Here is a 20,457-nt window from a genome sequence, read left to right as displayed (position 1 = left end):
GAGCCAACTTATAGTGGGGGTGGCGGGAAGGGTGGTGGCCGGCCAGCAGCAGTCAGAACGCTTCTCAGACGCCTGGAGCTGGGGCCCGAGGCCGGCTGGCACGTGCTGGGCCGCGGCCCTCAGGGATTTTGGTCGTGCAGTGGGGGTCCCGCTGAGCCTGGCGCGGCGCACTAAGGCTGTTGGGAAAGGGAGCCAGGTGACAGCCCCGAGAGTGTGGCGTTTTATCCTCTCCTTGTAACCACGACTTGCCGGGCCATGCCCTCTGCCGCCTAAGTCACCAGATCCCCCTAGACAGAGTGGGCTCCCCTTCCAGCGCGCTCCAGAACTGGTTGCCACCAAAGGCCTCCCGCTGTCAGTGGTGACTCAGATTCCCAGTGATTTGGGAAGATTGTTGTGTTGGGTGGAAAGAAAGAAAACTATGAAAATCAAACACCCGCGGGCAAAGGCTCAGTCCAGCAAGTGATGCTTTTCCAGCCCCCTTGGGCTCCACGAGGAAATACACGAGAGGGGAGAGGGTGAAGTGTGAGCCTGGAGTTTTGCTCTGGGCAAAGCACGAACCGGGGCTCGTCCCTCCAGGGCAGGCAGCTCCCGGAAGACAAAGCGCAGAAAACGTTTTGACCGAATGAATGTGTAACCTATTCTTGAGACGAGCAAAGAGACAGATAAAGTTGAATAAAGATATTAAGCGTTAGGAAGGCTCCCGCTGCTTGCAGAGGACGGAGAGGTGGAGCAGGGCAATACACTGCAGTTAAGCTGGTTTCGGAACTTGGAGAGACCACGCCGGCGACGCCTGTGGTTCCAGCGAGGGCCGTAGATGTCGCCCGACTTCATTCTTGCTTTCAGTCCAAGCCATCCTCCGTTCTCCCTCTCCACATCTCGTGGAGGAGGCAGGAGGGGACATCGCTCTGCTTGTGTCTGCAAAGGCGACATCCAGGACCGGAGCGGAGACCTAATGCCCACCCGCCCTTCTCTAGACTCGGACTCTGCGGGAGAGGGCGGAAAGGGCTCGTGGTCACCCGATGCCAGGCGCTTGGCCGAAGCTCCCCAGCACAGTCTGGGTTGCACGAACTGCCGCCTCCGCCTCCGAGCCGACCTCCTGCTTGTGCCCCAAATAAAAGTATTTAGACGGTTGCTTTCCCCGACTCCTTTTTTTTTTTTTTTTTTTTTAGTGTTTACAGGGTCACTAGAGCAGACGACGCGGGGGCGGCGGAGCTGCACAGAAGCAGAAGACAACCATCAGGGTTTTTTATGTGTGGTTCTTTTCCGGTCCCTGTCTGCGTCGTCCAACTCCACGGAGAGCGCGGAGCACTCGGGCGCGCGGCGGGTTTGGGGCTCCTCTCCCGCACAGCAGGTTGGTCCGTTTTCCCCGGGCGCCACGATAGGCGGTTAAGGCGCAGAGTTTGCCTGCGGCCGCCACCTGTAACACTTACAGGAGCTCCAGACGCGGGTATTGTAGACCTCTCGCCTCTGCGTCTACTTCGCCACATCCACACCCGCGTCCTTTCCCTCCTGCAGCGAAATCCCCGGGGTGGAGCCCGGCGCGCGTTCTCAAGCCCCTCCAGAAACCCTTGGCCTCCTTCACCTCGCTAAGGACTCTCGGGAGGATGCGCGGAGAAGACTTTGACCTGGGGCTGTGTTGCCACGCTGACGTTCCGTATCTGCTTACAAAACATAAAAATTGACCAAGGTGGCCAGACGGCGGGACAACTCCTCACTGTCTTGCTTCTCTGCACCGAGGCACCCTTCTGGGGTGCGGGTTAGGGAGGCCCCTAAATTGAGTCTGTAGTCCATCTAGCCTGGTCTCTCCCGCGGCGGGATGTTCCATCTCCCAAGCGATTTGCCCCCCGCTACTCCGCTGCGGGCCTCTCAAAACCAGGGGAGCCCAGAGAAGGGCAGAAGTGGGAATGCAGGATGCGCATTTAAATGTCAGATAGGGGTGCGGACCTAGAGGAGGACCAGGGTGTTCACGGACTTTGGTCTTCCGGGGAAGGAGCGGGAGTGGGGCCTTCGGACACCAAGGAAAAGGGGAAGGGGACTCGCAGGGAGAAAGGGTGGGAGGTACTCTCCCTACTGCTCTGCACGGCGCCGTCCGAAGCCCTCGGCGCTGTCTTATCTGGCCGTAACACGCCTAGGGACGGTTCCTGGACGGTTCTCTGAGAGCCCAACAAATCTCTAGTATCCCAACCAAGTGGAGGCACCATCCTGTCTCCCACCTGGAGGCCACGACTCTTCTCAGTCCTTTTTTCTTAAAATGATTTTTTTTTTTTTTTAGTTCTTTTTTCATTTCCCTATTTCACCTGCTCTGCGCTCACTCGCTTCCCGCCTCGCACCAGGGCTGCGGAAAAAACGCCTCCGGGGATCGCTCCTGGCCCTTTTCTCAACTCTCCACCAAAGGCTATGCCTCTTACCGGGGAGGTTCGGCGCGGGAGAAAAATTAGGTGGCCCTGCGGGGTGGCTTAGAGAGGGCGCCTAAAAAGTACCGCGCGAGGCGAGGGCGAGGAAGATGAGCAACCTGCGGATGGGGGTCCCAGGCGGACCCCCGGAATCTGGAAGGGAGGAGAGCTCAGAGACCCCCTGCTCACCCTTGGACCCGCGCGTTCCCGAGGACCCACCCAGTCCTGGCGCCTGCCCCAGGGCGGCCGAGAGAACTCCCGAGGCAGAGCCTGGGCTCAGGGGCGCCTCCTGAGGCTTTCCGCTGGCGGCAGCGGCCGGGCCTGGCTCCGAGTGTGCCCGGAGCACCCCCCTCTGTTCCACGCGCACGCCGTGGCCACCACTGGATTGCCGGGGGGGGGGGGGGGGGGGGCGGAGGGGTTGGCGGCGGGGAAGAGAGGAGAGGGCACACTTTGGGGGTGGGGGATGGGTGCGCACAGAGCAGTCCGCAGCCCAAGTCACTCCAGTAAACACGCCCGGCAGGGGCAGGGACGGCGGCGCGCGCAGCTGGGAACCCAGCAGGGACACCCCCGCCTTTACCTGTCCGTGCCTGCAAGCGCCAGCGGCCGCGGCGCCGCGGGGGCGGGGCTTGCCAGCCCGCGCGCCGGGCGGGACTTAGCGGGGGCGGGGCCCGCGGTGATTGGGCGCGAGCGCGGGGCCTCCAGCATGAGCTGGGGAGCAAAGCCGCGCAGGTTTCATTTCGCTCCGCGCAGCCTCCAGGTTTCGAGCTTGCAGAAGCGCTGCGTCCCTCATCGCCGCCGCCGTCACCAGATTCTCTCAGCCTCCCTGAGCGCCCTGCCCTCTGAGGCCAGCATCGCTTCAGACGGCAGGATTCGCCTCGCTCCCGCCGCCGCCGCCGCCGCCACCGCCTCGGTGCCCTTCCCCTGGCTCTAGTCCCCCCAATGTCTGACTCTGACTCTCGGACCGAGAAACGCAAGGTAAATACTTCCGAATCCCGGGAAGCAGGCCGGGTACTGATAAAAGATTGGAGCGGGAGCCAGCACGGCGCCACCTCCAGCCCGCTTCCCGCGCACGTGCAGGCAGAGGCGCGCGTCCCCGTCCGGCTTGTGGCGCGGCAGGAGGCGGTCACCAGTGAGGGTCGAGTTCCCTCGCCAGGCAGGTCCTCTTTGGGGAGGGTCGTCCGCACCGAGGCTGCGAGTAGTTAGTCGAAGTACGGCTCGGGCGGGGATGCGGCACGCGGGGGTGGTGAAGCGTCTCCGGGCCGGTTGGGAGAGGCAGCGCGTGCTCTCCGCACTGGCCGGGGAGCTGGGGGCCGCCGCGCAGGACTGGGCTGCGCGCCCAGCCGTGAAGTCTCGCCGCCAGCCCGCCCCGGCGGCGCACGAGTAGCTGCCGCGAGGTACGAGCCGGACTCGCGTCTCGGCTTTTCTCGGGCGCGGGCCCGCTGTGAAGGATTTATGGAACAGTGATGGTGATTAAACTGACGGGACTCGGCTTTTCCTTTTACTCGTTCAGGCCGACGTTTTGGGCAACTGCTGCGTTCGTCCTTTCTCTCGGACGTGTCTGGGGGTCCTGTCCGGTGTGCGGGCGCCCTGCGGACGATGCCAGACGCGCGGTCCACAGACAGCAAGAGACAGAGGGCCTCCTCCGACCGCTGGGGCCACGCGATGGACCAGCCGCTGGCTGTAGAACCTGCCCGGACCGTGAGGCCAGACCGTCTTAGCGATTCGGGCGTGCCCGAGCGCAGTGCTGGCTGGCAGTGCCGTGCCCTCGGGGGCCTTTTATTCGGGGTTGGCGCAGGTAGTGGAAGGCCCGCCGGACACCGGGGATGGGGCTATGGATGTGTTCCTTGTCTGCGGTGGTCACGGGTGCGCGCGGAAATGCGCGTCGGTGGCCAGGGGTAGCCGCTCAGATTTGGTGCGTGTCCCGTGGCGCGCGGGGAGAAAGAGGGAGGAAGTTGGAAGAGGATGGGGGCTACAGCTGGGGAGGGGGTGACCTTTAGGGTCCGCATCTTAGCGGGCCTGGGCGGGGGTCGGCTGCTGGGACTGGAGTCTGGGGCCGGCCGTGAAGGTCCTGTTTTGTCTCCAGGTGACTGGCTACTGGGGGCGGCGGGAGCTGCGGAGGCGCGCGCGGCGCCCGGACTGGCGGAGGGGCGGGGCGGGGTAGCCTGGGTCCGGCCCCGAGGCCGCGGAAACCTTCGCCGCGGCTCTCGCCGCAGCGACGGCCGGAGCCGCGTTCGGAGGCGAGTTTGTCAACAATCGCCTGGCCTTTGGCTGCCTGTCGGGCAGGCGCCGCCCCCGCCGCCGCAGGCGATTGGCTGTGGCGCGGAGCGACCGCACGAGGGCCAATTGGGAGCGCGGGCACCCGGCGCCAGCGGCGCGGGGAGGTCGGCGGTGCCGGCGGCGGCGGGCGCAGTGCGCGAGGGGAGGAGCGGGAGGAGGCGGAGGATGTTCCCGGCGGCTGCGGCCGGGGTAGCGCGTACCGGAGACGCGGCGTGCGGAGCCCTCAGCTGCCCGGCGGAGCGCGGCAGCGGACGGGCGGCGAGTTGCAGGCTCTCCGCTGCCCCGGGCGCTCCGACCGCGAGTCCCGGGCTTTGTCTCCCGGGCCGCCTTCGTGTTGACGGTCAGGGGGCTCCGGGTCGGCGAAGGGCGCGGGCTGGGCGCCGCCGGGCCCCGGCCCGGACGCGACGCTCGGAAGGGAAGGGGCGGACGTGAGTTTCGGCCTGATTGCCTTCGATGGGGAGAGTCTATGGGGTACAGGAGCCGCGCGCCCCGATGCCGCCCAGCGTGCGGAGTTACTTGCAGACTTTGCAGGGGTCGCCAGGGGACGGCTTTGGGGACCCCCTCCTATTTGGAGGTGTGCACCTAACAGTGCGCGGGTGTACCTCGGAGAAGTTCCGGCGAGTTCGGTGTGGCGCGCTGCCCCCCCCCCCGCCCCCGCAGCCGGAGGAGGGGCGCGCGAGCCGGGAGCGGGAGGGACCTCGGGCGGGCGGAGAGCCGGAGCCCGGCTGGGCCGAGCCGCTCTGAGTTACAAACTCTATTGTGACGCACTTACTACGACTGACGGCCCTTGCCAAACCTTCCCCAGACTTGCTGTCCTCAGCACTTTCGGCAGAACAATGGGGCCGGAGCGGGGAACGCGGCCAGCCGCCTGCAATCGCATCTGCGCCCGCTCCTGGGCTCCAGCGGTGTATCTGATCCCGGGAAATCAGAGCCCGCTGGGAGTTTCTGACTTACTCTAGTCGGGCCTGAGCAAAGAGCACATGTGAATAGATCTCAAACAAGCAGCCTCTCCTAAAACGTGTGTGTGTGTGTGTGTGTGTGTGTGTGTGTGTGTGTGTGTGGTGTTAGAGCACTACTTCCACTAGTAATTGACCTTGTTGCTGTGTTTTGTTTGGTGGTAGGGAGTTTAGTCCCTCCAACCCACCTCACCGCCCCCCCCCACCAAACAAAGATAATGCTACCTTTGTTATGCAGGTTATTTTTACTATTATTTGGAAGAGCATATGGAAGACTATTCCTATATAAGCAATGACAGTATTAAAGTGTTGGGCATTAATTCTAAGGATTTTTCATGAATAGGTGAAAGTCTGCCCATTTAGGTATTCATTGTAATTATTGTCTTGCTTAAGATAACCCTAGTTTTAATTTTCCTTGCAGAAAAAAAGACCAAATGGCAAAGCAACCTTCCGATGTAAGTTCTGAGTGTGACAGAGAAGGTGGACAATTGCAGCCTGCCGAAAGGCCTCCTCAGCTCAGGCCTGGGGCCCCCATCTCTCTACAGACAGAGCGGCAAGGTAATCCCGAAGGAGAAGGGGACCGCTGCCCCCAAGGCAGCCCACAGGGCCCACTGGCCCCACCGGCCAGTCCCGGCCCTTTCGCTACCAGATCCCCGCTTTTCATCTTCGTGAGAAGATCTTCCCTGCTGTCTCGATCCTCCAGTGGGTATTTCTCTTTTGACACAGACAGGAGCCCGGCACCCATGAGTTGTGACAAATCAACACAAACCCCAAGTCCTCCTTGCCAGGCCTTCAACCATTATCTCAGTGCGATGGGTAAGCAATGCCTGGGGGAGCGGCAGTGCACGTGTGGTTGCTTGAGTCTCTGTCGAGAGACTGTGTGTAGCATTTAAAACCCCCTTTGAGAATCCTTTTACAGATATATTCCATGTTTTGTTGGGAATGACGCATACGTCAAATAAAACGTCCAACCAACATTTAAAAAACACGTTACTGAGTTCTGTGGCAGCGATAAGTTGAGATCCAAGCATCAGCCTATTGGGCAGTATATCTCGAACCCCTGGTGCCTTCATTAAAGTATCCAACTGTGGCATGTTGTCCTAAGCCCTAAGATTTCCTCATTAATGACATTCTACTTGAAAGGGACTCAATCAGTTAACGGCAGATAGAGTAATAACCTGACCAAAAGTGTGGAAGAAGGGATGAGAGAAGTGAATCGTTTTCAAAAATGACATTTTAAGAAGATGAAATAGTTCATATCAGCATTACCACTGTAGAACCCTGAAAATATTTTGTTTTCTACTCAGATTCCTATTTGGGCTTATTTTGTTTGCTTGGAGGGTTTGGACATAGTACTAATAAGATTAGATTGTGGGTCTTTATTTCAAGGATTAAAGACAGTTTAAGAATCTGAAGGAGGAGTGGCAAACATAAATGCCCAGAAAAATCTGGCAATCCCATCGGTGAGGGAACTGACCTGATGGGGATTATGGCAGCTTGGAGAGCGTTTGCCCTTGTCCATTTTGCTCCTAGTTGGGGCTGTGAGGCTGTGTGGACTCAAGGTGGTAGGTTTTCCTATAGGGCCAGATAATCCGAGAATGCAGATTTTGATGCCACATCTCCTGATGCTTTGGCAACTTGTTTAGAACTTTGAAAGCACTGTGTAAGCCAAATAAAAACATCTGCGGGCTTGATTTGACCCTTGAGCCTCCAAGGTATGGCTTTGAGTATGCAGGGTGCTTACCACCCTGATCAAGGGGTGAGTGTGTCGGTTGAAATCGCTGTTCCCCAGTAGTGGAAAAGGTTCATGTCTCGATCAGGATTTACTAGAATCTCATTTACAGTTTGTCCAGATGAGCCCTTCTGCGTTAAAGAGATAGAAGTAAGTTGGCAGCGTTTCCAATTAAGAAATCCAGCATAGATTCTATTAAAACGTGGGTGACACCATGCCAAAGGCTAACTAAAACAGAAGCATCAGAGTAGCCACGTAATTGCTGGAACACGTGACAAATCTTACCTTTGCAAATACCGTAGACTTCAGTCTTCATAACCTTCAGTAAAGCGTGCAAGGTCCGTCCCCCTGTTGCAGAGTTCGCGAGAACCTCAGGACCTCGGTCATTTGTCAGAGGTTGGGCACACCTCGGAAGTGGCAGACAAATGACAAAGATACCAGCAGCTGTACACGTTGGCTGCGTGTCTCCTGCTAAATGCTTTCTTAGGACCCCTCCTTCGGGAAGGGAGCTGGAAGTGTTATTACCGCTGTTACTTTAGTAGCTTATTCCTACTCCTGAGCTCATTTTAGCCTTACAAGGTCTTGGTGCTGGTATATATTTTTCTGCCCTTGAAAATGCTCTTGACTATATGAGGACTTACGGGTAAACGAGTTACTAAATGAATTAATGGGGCCTTATGGTGTGCGTGTTTAAAACCCCATGTATTTTAAGGAGCCTCTGGAAGCCATTATAGTTTTTCCGTGCAGACCCCTTTATCAGGTGGCTTAGGGCATGGAAATAGTTTCTCCTTGCCTGAAATATTCCTTCCTTAACCAGGAATAGTGAGTGAGGTAGTGTTTTGTTTTCTTTCTTTTTATTTATTTATTTTTTAATAGGGATAGGCATGAATGCTTTTTTTTGGTGACGTGCCGTTTAGCAAGCAAATTATAAGGTAAGCACCGTTACTTGAGATGACAGATGTAGAGCTTTAGAGAGATCACAATCTAAATTATTAAGCAAAGTTATGGTTTTATCTGTGAGGTGTAAAGTAATGGATCCCGAGGTGTAATTTTATAGTATTAACTGCATTCCCGTAGATTGGTGTGATAACTTAGAGTTTAATGCATAGGATTAAATGATAAGTTCTGAGGGGTTTGTCTGAAGTTAATGCACCAAGGTAAGTTTTCAGTATTAAGTTCTTGTGATTGGGTGGGGTGGGGGGAGGAGGTGGGATGGGGGGAGGGAGGAGTTGCTGGTGGGAGGAGGGGATTTAGATGTGAGTGTGTTAGATTAAAGAATAAAATTTGCACCCTTTGTAGTCTGTAACTTTTTTCCCTGGCTATTCTTAAAATAGTTCAGTGCCCAGCGACCCCTGAAATAAGCTGAGCTGGTAAATTTGGGTTCCCTAAACATAGCCGTGTTTAGTGCTCCTTACTCAGCCATGTCCGTTAAGATCTTCAGTGAAGCTTTTGATAATTTACTGCAAAATACGTTTTTTCACAAAGAAGTCATTATACTGGTTTCAACCAGTGTAGCACAAATGTGAGGTTACAAAGAGGTCCTCCTTAGGGCTTCCTTTAGCCACAGAGCAGTTTTCTGCTGAGTGACTTGGGGTGGAGAGCATGTATGTGGCAGTTTTGTTCTTGTACTTCGTTCTACTGAGAAAGTAAACTCTTGTCTGGGATGTTCAGCAGTTGGGTGTTTGTACTAGAAACGTCTTCCTATTCTCCTCCCTGTCTTCAATTTTTCTGAAGGTATATTCAAAGAATGCTATATTCAAAGGATGTTATATTCAGCTGTGAGAGAGACAGTTTTTTGACTTTCACCAAATTTTATTCCCTTTACACTCTGGGAGGATTAACTTGACAAATGCCCTCTTAATCAGTGAAGAGCTGATGATTCGAATCAGAATCACCAGCAGAGGTATTGGTTTGCCGCGTGCCTTTTCTGGCGAGTGTGCTTATTCTGTGTGTACTTTTAATATAAATGTGTACTAAATTCTGTACAAATTCGTGCTTTGAAGATGTACTCAAAGCAGTTGCACATCAGAGCTGAGAAAGGTCAGGATATAGGTGAATGCTAGTTATTAACAACTCTCGTACGTCATTTTGGTAAATGACTTAAGCTTTCTACTTGTTCCCTGGCACATCAGAAATCACGGGTGGGAGCTAATTGCATTGTTCTTCACGTCCATCCCTCAGCATCTTGTGCCTGCTTTAGCTGGTTACCAGCCCCTCTTTTAAGCTGTGAGCTCTCAGAGTAGGGTCGGAGGGAGGGGCATGATGTCCTGCAGGTCCTTGGGAGATGTTCAGCATCGTTTGAGCTTTGACCTTTCCATAGAGCTGACCAAGGACAAATAAGATTTCCCAAAAGGGGGAGATTGGGATTGACATGTATACACTAATATGTTTAAAATAGATAACTAATAAAAACCTGCTATATAAGATAAATAAGTAAATTTAAAAATAAATTAAAATGTGAAAAAAATAAAAAATAAAGATTTCCCAAAAGGTTTTGCAAGAAGACGACCCTGCCAACACCTGTCAAAAAAAAGTTTTGTTATTTGGATCCAGCTGTAAGGTTTGTCAGATAGGGGTGACAGGTACGGTCGAGCCCAGCACAGGCCCGGTGGGGAAACCACACGTGAGTATTGAGCACTGGAAATGGGACTAGTCCAAACTGAGATGTGCAGTCAGTGTCAATACACACTGCAGTCTGAAGACTTAGCATATAAAAAAGAATGGGAGATATCACAGTCACTTTTATATTAATTGTATGCTGAGATTTTTGAATATGGGGGTTAAATTATATATATATATATTTCGTGTGTGTGTGTGTGTGTGTGTGTGTGTGTGGTAAACACAAAATTTACCATCGTAACTGTTTCTAACTGTACCCTTTAGTCGTGTTGAGTATCTTCACATCTTCCAGTTCTCAGAACTTTTTCGTCCTGCAGAACTGAAGTTCGGTAACCAGTAAAGCCCCTCTGCGTTTTTCTCTCCCACCCAGGTCTTAGCAACCACCATTCTGCCGTCTATCTCTGCCATTTTGATGACTCTAACTAGGTACCTCATGAGTGGAGTTGTGCAGTATTTGGCTTTTTCTGACTAGCTTATTTCACTTAGTGTATGTCCTCAAGGGTCATCTCTGCTAAAGCACGTGAAGCAGATTTCCTTCCTTTTTAAGGCTGAATAATATTCTGTTGTATGTATAGACCACATTTTCTTCGTCCATTCATCTGTCGATGGGTGTTTGGGTTGCTTTCATCTCTTGGCTATTGTGAGTAATGCTGCTGTGAACATGGATGTACGTATGTCTCTTTGAGCTCTTGCTTTCAGTTCTTTCAGATGTGTACCCAGAAGTGGGATGACTGGATCATACGGTAGAAGTATTTTTAATTTTTTGAGGAACCTCCATACTATTTTCCACAGTGGCTGCACTAATTTACATTCCCACCAACAGTATCCCTTTTCTTCCCATCTTCACCAGCATTTGTTATCTCTTTATCTTTTTGGTACTAGCCATTTTACCAGGTGTGAGGCGATAACTCATTGTGGTTTAGGTTTGCAGCTCCCTAATCAGTCACGTGGAGCATCTTTTCCTATATATGTTGGCCATTAAGTTTGTTTTGAGATGAATTTGACTGGTTTCTTTTTACTTTTTTTTAAGTGTGGCTACTAGAAAAGTTTCAAATTAGATTAGCCACTGGCATTCTGTATTAGCAGAATGGTTGGGTTGGCCTGGCAGATGGCGGAGCTGGACCGGGCTTTGTGCTTTAGCAAGCCAGACCTGATTCTTCCGCTCAAAGCACATCGTGTCCGTGGAACTTACTCCTTTGGTTGCTTTTGTTGACTTAGACGTTGCTTTTGTTGAATTACCCTCATCTTGTGAGCATCTTAAACATCAAGAGAGCCTTGTAGATCTGTCCTCCAGGCAAATATGACTGTCCGTTTTATTTCACCTCTTTAAACTCTGTGGTATATGCAGGCTTTGGAAAGGTGGAAGGCGGAGTGGTTTGGTTCCTCGGGCACCTCAGGGTGCCCTGGAGCCTGGTTCTGGCCTTCAGACCCCCCAGGGTCACTCGTTCGGACACCAAGAGAAACAAATTCGCTTTGTATGTCCTGTGTGGGGAGAGAAAGTGACGAAAGAGAGGGAAAATTTTCTTTACTGGTTCCAAACAAAATTTAGTAATTGATAGCTGTCTAGACATTTTAAAGTTTTACATCTTTAAAAGGACTGTATTGTGAGACAATTATAGTTTGACATGCAGTTGTAAGAAGTAACCCAGAGTGGACCTATGTGTGTGTCCTTTACCCAGTTTCTCACAATGGCAGCACCTGGTTTAAATAGTACAGTATCATAGCCAGCACATGGCCTTGATAGACTCCAGCTGCCTTATGCAGATTTCACCAGTTTCACATGCATTCCGTTTGTGTGTGTGAGAGTGTATTTACTTCTGTGCGATTTCATCAGATGTGTAGGTTTGTGTGACCACCAGCACAGTCAAGATCCAGAACAGTTCCATCCCAAGGATTCTCTCGCTACCTTTGTATATATCACAGCCAACTCCCTCCTGTCCCCTAACCCCTGACAGCCACTAATCCGTGCTGCATTTCTATACTTCTGTTCTTCCAAGTATGCTATAGAGTCAAACTATATGTGACATTTTGAGCTTGGCTTTTATCACTCGGCATAATACCTTTGAGATCCACCCAGGATGCTGTGTGTGTTAGATGTGCTACAGTTTAGCTGTTGACCTGTTGAAAGACATTTGGGCCATTTGCAGCTCTGGCAGGGACCTGGCACAGCCGGCACTTGGGGTGCATTTGCCAGCCTGCATTGGGCGTTACACATTGTCCTCTGGTACATCTTTGGGCAGCTGCCAGTTGAAGGCCATGGGCACAGTCTTCCTGGTGAAGCCACCCATCAGACTGGCCACCAAGGCTGCCGCTGTGAACTGTGCTGTATGGGTTTTTCTGTGAACGTGAGTCTCATTTCTCTGGGATAAATGCCCAGAAGTGCAACTGTTGGATCCCACGGTACTTGAAGCTGTCAAACAATTTGCCAGGCTGTGCCATTTATATTTCCATCAGCGATGTGTGGGAGATCCACTTTTTCCAGATCTTAGCCAGCATTTGGTGTTATCACTGTTTTGGATTTTAGCCATTCTGACCTGTGCGTAATGATATCTCATTGTAGTTTTAATGACGTTGAATATTTTTTGTGTGTTTTTTGCCTCTGTCTACCCTCCTGTGAAATCTTTGTTCATGTCTTTCACTCATTTTCCAATTGGATTTTTTTTTTTATTTTAACTCTTGAGCTTTGAGAGTTTTTATGTATTCTAGACTCAAGCAAGGCCTTTGTCAGGTATGTGATTTACAAATGTCTTCTCCCAATCTGTAGCTTGTCTTTCTGTCCTCCTCATAGAGCAAAAGTTTTTAATTTTGATGAAGTCCATTTAATCAGTTTTTCCTTCCGTGGGTCATGCTTTTGGTGTCCGGTCTAAGAACTCTTCACCGGGCTTTAAGTCCCCAAATTTTTTTCCTAGGTTTTTCTTTTTTTTTTCCTGGAAGTCTTATAGTGTTACATTTTACACTTAGATCTCTGATTTATGTTGAGTTAATTTGTGTGTTAGGTATGAGATTTAGGTCAGTGTCTATTCTTTTGGACTGCAGTGCCCAGTTGCTCTAGCGCTGTTGGTCGAAAAGATTTTTCTTTTTCAATCTAATGGCTTTGCACCGTGGTCAAAGATCAATTGTCAGGTTTGTGTGGGTTTGTTCCCGGTTTCTCTTTGGTGTTCCATTGATTGACGTATCCGTCCCTCGGCCAGTACCACACTGCCTTATTACTGTGGTTGTGTATGAAGCCATTATAATGGGTAGGGTGATTCTTCAGACTTTATTCTACTTTTTCAAGATTGTTTTAGCCTAGGCCCTGTGCCTTTTCATATAAATTTTAGAATAAGCTTGTCTGTGCCTACCAAAACCCCTGCTGGGATTCTGATAGGAATTTTGTTAAACCTGTAAGTCACTTTGGAGAAGAATTTGCCTCTTTACTATGTTAGGTCTTCTAATCCATAAGCAGGAATGTGTCTTCAAGTACTGAGGTCTTCAGGTGTTGTAATTTTCAGCATAAACATCTTATGCATATTTTGTTAGATTTTTATTTACCTTGGAGAAATTATTAATGGTACTTTTTTTTTATTTCAGTTTCTACATATTCATTTTAGTGTATTGAAATGCAATTCATTTTTGTGCATTGATCTTAATATCCTACAGCCTTGTTGAACTCTAATTCAAAAATGTATTGGGAGACCTATCTAGACAATCGTGTAATCTGAAAATAGACACAGTTTTATTTCTTCCTTTCTGATTTGTATTTTACTTCTTTTTCTTGCCCTAATGCATTGGCTAGAACTTCCAGTGCTGTGGTGAATAGAAGTGGTGAGAGCAGACATCTTTGCCTTTTCTCTTGATCTTAACAGGAAAGCTTTCAGTCTTTAACCATCAAGTATGAAGTAGCTATTTTGTAGATGCTCTTTAAAAATATGAAGAAGTTTCTTTTTATTTCTAGATTGCTGAGAGTTTTTATCATGAATGGAATGGATGTTGGGTTTTATAAAACGTTTATTCTGCATCAATTGATATGATCCTGTGACTTATGTTAGCCAGTTGATATGCTGTGTTATGTTGACTTTCAGTATTAATCTGCCTTGCATGCCTGGGATAAATCCTTGGTCAGGGTATCGTTCTTTTCATAATTGCTGAATTGAATTTGCTGATATTTTGTGGAGGATGTTTGTGCCTAAGTCCATGAGGGGTATCCATCTGTTGTATTAAGACTGTCTGGTTTTGATCAAGGCCTTAATAGTGGGTTGTGTAGTGTTCCCTCCTGCTCTATTCTGGAAGAGATTCTGTAAAATTGGTATTAATTCTTCTTTAAATGTTTGGTGGGATGCTCTAATGAAACCATCTGAACCTGGAGATTTCTTTTCTGGGTGTTTTTAAATTACAAATTCAATTTTTTAGTGTTTATAGGACTATTCAGGTTATCTGTTTCATCTTGGTTGAGTTTTGGTACTTTGTGGTTTTCACGGAACTGGTCCATCTCTTCTGAGTTATTGAATTTTTGAGCCTATGAAATGTTTATAGTGTTCCCTTATTATCTTTTAAAATGGATACAGGATCTGTTGTGATAGCCCATTTTATTCCTGACATTGGTGACTTATGTTTTCTTACTTTTTGATCTTTATCAGAGTTTGTCAGTTTTGTTTTTTTAAACACTTTTTCTTTTCTTGGCTGCGTGCAGCATGTGGGATCTTACTTCCCTGACCAGGGATCAAACTGGGGCCCACAGCCGTGAAAGTACAGAGTCCTAACCACTGGACCACCAGGGAATTCCCCAGTTTTGTTTTTTTAAACCAGCCTTTTATTTTGTTGACTTTTCTCTATTATTTTCCTGTTTTCAATTCTGTTGTTTTATTATTCTTCTGTTTGCTTTGTGTCTGTTTTGTTTTTCCTAATTTCTTGAGGGTAGAAACTTAGAGTAGTGTTTTGAGACCTCTCTACTGCAAGCATTTAATGCCATAAATTTCCGTTCTCTCCTGCTTTAACTGTATCCCACATGTTTTGGTATATTGTGTTTTCATTTCCATTGACTTCTGTGTGTTTTCTTTTTATTTCCTTTGAGACTCCCTTTCTGACCCTAGATTACTTAGACATGTGTTGTTTCACTTCCAAGTGCGTGAAGACCGTCTTGTCTTTCTGTTATTGTTTTCTTATTTGATTCCAATACGGTCAAAGAACATACTCTGTATGATTTCAGTTCTTTTGAATTCCTTGAGGTTCGTTTTACGGCTCAGGATATGGTCTGTTTTTGGTGAATGGTCTGTGAGTGCTTGAAAAAAAAAAAAACCTGTCTTCTGCTGTTGTTGGTTGGCATGTTCATTATATATTTGTCGATTTAGTCTTATTGGTTGGTTGTGTTGTTTGGTTCTTCTATAGCTTTGCTGATTTTCTGTGAAGTAGTTCTGTCACCTCCTCAGTGTAGTGTTGAAGTCCCCAACTATAATGGTGGATTTGTCTCTTTCTCCTTTCATATCTGTCAGATTTTGCTCTGTATATTTCGAGGCACTGTTTGGTGTTTGCACATTTTGAACTGCATCTTCCTGTTAGGTTGATCCTTTTATCATTGCTATAAAGCATAGCCACTCCTGTTTTTTGTAAAAAATATTAGCAATTTTTACATGGGATGTCTTTTTCCATGCTTACTCTTCCAGCCTACCTATGTTGTATTTGAAATAAGTGTTTTTGTGTACAACGTATCTTTAGATGATACTGGTTTTTTTCTGCCACACCCAATCTGTCCTTTTAGTGGTGCATTTAGACTGTTTACATTTAAGGTACTTGTTGGTATGTTAGAGCTTAAGTGTGCTATTTTACTATCTTTCTGTTTCCTCTGTTTGTGTTTCTGTTTCCTATTTTTTTTTTTTCAACCTTACTGTGAGTTATCTGAACATTTTTTAGGATTCCATCTTGCCTTTTTTTGTAGTGTTTTTACATACATTGCTCTGCTATTACACTATGCAGATGTAACTTACTATAATCTACCAGCGTCAGTGGCGTCACCATTTTATGATTTCACTTGCAGTGTAGGTACCTTACTTCTTCCATTTAGGTCCCCTTACCTGCCCCGATTTTCACATATAATTGTCTTAAATATTTCCTCTATATACATTGAGCACCATGTCAGATGACGTTATCTCTTTTGCTAAATGTAATTTAAGAAACTCCTGAGAAGTAGGCTAGTTACTTGCTCCCACTTTTTCCCATTCCAGTATTCTTTCCTTTCTGAAGTCCTAAGGCTCTGTTATCATTTCCTTCCTGTTGAGAGGACTTCTTTAGTCATTCTTCAGTGACAGGCCTGCTGGCAACAATCCTCAGTTCTCCTTCATCCGCGAATGTCTTTATTTCCCCTCGGGGTTTATCCATTTCCAGGTTAACTCGAATCGAGTTACATATATAATATCAAATCCGTGGTTTGATATCTTCTGCCAAGTTTGGGAAGTTTTCAGCCATTGTGTCTCTGGGTATTTTTTCAGTCCCTGCCTGCCTCTTTGGGGACTTCCGTGACAAAAGAGTATTAGTATTTTTGTTGTGGTCCGACAGGTCCCCGAGACTCTGTTCATTTTTCGTCATCTGTTCTCTTTGTTCCGATTAACTAAATTCTACTGATAAGCCTCATGTCCGCCGATTCCCTCCTGCGTCACTTCCACTCTATTATTGGTCCTTTCCAGTGATTTTTTTTTTTTTTTTGCTTTTCTGCTTTAAATGTATTTTTCAGTTCTAAAATTTTGCCTGCTTCTGCTGGGTGGGGTGGACGTTCAGATCCCTCCTGGGCCTTGCTGCTACTTTCCCAGCAAAAGCAGGGCACCAACCAGCACGGCTTCACGGAGCCCAGTCAGGGGTGTACGCTTAGCTCTCCAGGCCCCTGTTGACACCTGGAGGGGGAAAAGGTGGAGGGCTGACTTGCAGGCCTTGTTTCTGCAGGGCGGGGGCCAAAGCTCAGTTCCTCTCTGTTCCCTGTCTACACCAGCGTGAGGGCTGGGGGCGGGGGTGGAACACACCAGCCCTGCCTTCCACCACCTCGTTCCCCTTACTGGTGCTGGGTGTGAGTTCCCCTTTGTTGGGTGGACTTGGAGGCTCAGTGACCCACCAGGTCCCACTGAGCCTTGAGGCTGGGGTGGGGGATCAGTGGGCCACTAGCTCTGTTTTCCACCACCTCATTCAGTCTTGCTGCTGCCGGGGGCTGGGCAGGTTCAGCTTCCCGATAGGCCTTTCCCCGCGGCCTGAGGTGGGGGAAGTGAGGGCTGACTCACTCTGACTTGTTCTGTCTCATTGCTCACCAGCGTTGGGTGGAGGTGGGGGCTGGGCCCGCTGATACATGGTGTGTATGTGTGTGTGTAGTGGCGACTCACCCTGCCTGGTACCACCTCCATGCTGCATAGTAAAGGGGGAGCATTAGCTGTCTCTGGGGCCCTGGAGGGGGTGGGGGGAAATCACAGCGTCATCTGTTTCCACTGGGCAGGGCCTGGGAGGTCAGGTCAGCTCCCTGCCTAACCTGCCAGTACCTCCTGAGTGGTTTCAGAGCACCAACCACTCCTGCTGGGCAGGGGGATGGGCAGCGGGCAGTGTTCAGTTGCAGTAGGGTGGGTATGGCCAAAAGGCTTTCTGTTGGGGGCCCCCATTCCCCAGTCCTTTGGCTAAAGAGAACAGCTTTCCTTGGAGCGTTTTCTCCCTGCCTGTTGGAGATCACGTTGCAGGCCTCTGCAGTGCCCTGGTCGGGATGTATGGAGGGTATGAGCAAACCGGGGGACTCGCCACCCTGTCATTCCTCAAGCCCCGTGGTCCCCAGGCAGCCCACTCTCTTTGCCCTCTCAGTCCTCCGTGCTTAGTTGTAAAAAGGAGGACCTGGGGGAGTAGGGTGACCCCACCTTCATGGAGCTAAAAATCTGTATCTTCTTTGAACTATTTGTGATTGCTATTGATTGGCTCTGGTTGCAAAGTACTACTCAGAACTTTAGAAATCACCTCTTTCACCCTTTATTTTATTCTCTCTACGGAATAGTAGGATTTTAGTGTCAGGAAGCGGTTTAACAGTAATCCTAGCCACTTTCTTTCACATACTAACTGCAGTATCTGTTGTTGTGATTCCCCTGGTGATGTGCCCTCAGAGGGTACACACCACGCCACCCTCAAACGCACTGCCTGAAAAGTCTGATTCCACATGCCATAAGGGAACTTCTCATTAGGAAAATGCTAAGTCTTGTAGTTCTGTGTGATTGGACTGTAAGGCAGGAGAAAGATCAATCATCCACTGACTTGTCTTGGTTAATATTTAGGGCCTTTGTGGTATTAGATTTCTAGATAGACATATGCACATAATTGCCGGTTGAATGCTCGACTGTCTTGATGCCTTGCTTCCTGACCTACTTTAAAACCACTGAATCGGAGCACTTGCCCAGTGCCCGAGTCTCTGCACGCCCCTGGTCTGTGGTCACCCTGCCTGTGTTGGATGGGACTCCCCGTGGGCCAGCACCGTCCCACACTGGAGTCCAGTGGTCTTCATTCCTCCTTTGTTGGGTCAGCCTCAGTCTCCGTGTATTCCTCCTGTGACACAATTTCCATCTGCCTTCACCTTCTGGTCACTGTCCTCTGGTCGTTCTGCTTGGTCAGTGGCCAGGACCCGTGCCGGGGCATGTGACCTAAGACTGCTTTCCTTCTCCGTGGAGGTCCTGTGGACCCAAAGCGAACGTCTGTCCTTTGAGACGCGGCCGCCTTGGTCCTGTGCTGTGTCGGGCACCGGGCTGTGAGCACTGTGCCGCTCACCCGCCTGCCCACCCGCCGACCCTGCTCTGCAGGCACAGAACAGGGCCTGCCATTCCTTCCTTATGTCGGAAGTGCTGGCAGAAACGTATGTGCGGAGGACTCATCATGGCGTTTTTTTATACCAACCGGAAAACTATTGGCAGTCCAAATGGTATGGGAAAACCTCTACATTAGCCAGACCGTGGTGCTGTCTTCTAATGATGTTAAAAAGAACAGTCACGTGCAAAATGCTCCTGGTATTACGTTCAATTTAAAAAGGTTACAGAGTTCTTGGCGACATCCCAGTGTCATAGTCTGTTTGTGCCACTATAATAAAAATACCATAGTTTGGGTGGCTTCAATAATAAACATTTGTCTCACAGTTTTGGAAGCTGGAAGCGTGAGGTCAGGGTGCTGCCACGGTCCGGCTCTGGTGGGGTCCCTCTTCCTAGCTTGTAGGTGGCCACCTTGTCACTGTCCTCATGTGATGGAAGGACGGCAAGCTAGCTCCTTGACCTCCTCTTACAAGGGCGCTAATCCCATTCACGAAGGCTCCACCATCATGACCTAACGACCTCCCAAAGGCCCCACCTACCAAGTACCATCACACCGGGGAAGAGATTTTTAGCATATGAGTTTTGGGGTGGACGTGGACATGTACTCCATAACATGCAATTTGGTATCAAGAACTTTATCGGCATAACAAGAAGATTAGAAGGAAAACATATCAAAATGTTAATAGTGAATATTTTTGTATTCAACTTACAGGTGGTCTTACCTGTTTTTGTTTTCGTTGTTGTTGTTGTATATGGAAAATCCTCATGGCTAGCATTTATAATAGAATAAATGTAATAAATAATATATATTTTAAAATTTCTCTTAATGTTAATCTTCATTCCTGGCGTGCACAGCAGCTTGTCACTGTGGCACACACGATTTCAGTATTAACTTGCTCATGTGGTCCGGTGTTAGCTGTCACGCCCCTTATGACTTCATCCAGATGAGATCAGGCTTTTGGCCCATCACCATGAGTACTTCGATGGACATTAGCCCCCTAATTTACTCTTTCGGGATCTGCCTCTTATTTTAGCAAAGTGAGTATTTTATTGTAGAACATCTTCATCTGGCAGGGTTCCCGGTTGATTCAGTGCCCGTGAGCTGCTACTGCCTTACCTGCAGGGCTGTGCATGGGTCTGGAGCAGGGTCTGGATGGCATCCGGCTGTTCTCCAGACCCATGAGTGACCTGGGCAGATCTCTTAGTCCCTCTGAGCTTCGGTTTCCCCATCCGTCAGGTGGAGACAGAAGTGCTCACTTCCAAGGGTTGGGGGACTTTTGCATAAGCTACTGGGCGGAGAGCGGCTGGTAGGGACTCGGTCACTATTTTCTTTGCTGTGCAGTGACCATCGTGGCCACGGCAGGTCAGCAAGCATGCCGTAATGAATTGTTCTTGTCTCCTTTCCATGGAAAAGAGCTGTCGTTTCAGAGGTTTAGGCAACTCACAGGGAAGTGAATTATCTGGAAATGCTACTATAATTCTAACCCTGCCAGGTCCCAGAACAAACAAACAAACAAAAAAAGAAAATCTATTCTAAAAACTGGCCTGGGAGGGCAGGGGAGGTCCAACTCACCACCCCTCACCTGCCCGTGAACCCGCATATCACCCTGAGAAGAAACCTTGGTGAATCTTTAGACCATGGAGAGCCATCTGGAAACCCACATTGCGCCTGGCTCTGTCTGAACCGGGCCTGTGCT

General features: G+C 49.5%; 1 protein-coding gene across 9 annotated transcripts in view; it reads left to right on the top strand.

The window, feature by feature from the left end:
- The first annotated feature begins 3,149 nt into the window (after nt 1-3,149).
- The window catches only part of BCL2L11 (BCL2 like 11), a 45,696-nt gene continuing 28,388 nt past the window's right edge, over nt 3,150-20,457 (top strand). For 4 of the 9 annotated variants that reach the window (XM_032653033.1, XM_032653026.1, XM_032653032.1 and 1 more), the window contains exons 1-2: nt 3,150-3,368; nt 6,048-6,442. In XM_032653033.1, the coding sequence (XP_032508924.1) occupies nt 6,061-6,442 (382 nt within the window). In that variant the 5' untranslated portion in view covers nt 3,150-3,368; nt 6,048-6,060. Of the gene's footprint in view, nt 3,369-4,848; nt 5,099-6,047; nt 6,443-8,234; nt 8,291-20,457 lie in introns of those variants that run through there. The other 5 variants (XM_032653035.1, XM_032653029.1, XM_032653030.1 and 2 more) reach the window with 5 other exon arrangements.

The sequence above is a fragment of the Phocoena sinus genome, chromosome 13, assembly GCF_008692025.1.
Source record: "Phocoena sinus isolate mPhoSin1 chromosome 13, mPhoSin1.pri, whole genome shotgun sequence".
In the NCBI taxonomy this organism is placed as follows: Eukaryota; Metazoa; Chordata; class Mammalia; order Artiodactyla; family Phocoenidae; genus Phocoena; species Phocoena sinus.
This window is presented reverse-complemented; position numbering and strand designations above follow the sequence as displayed.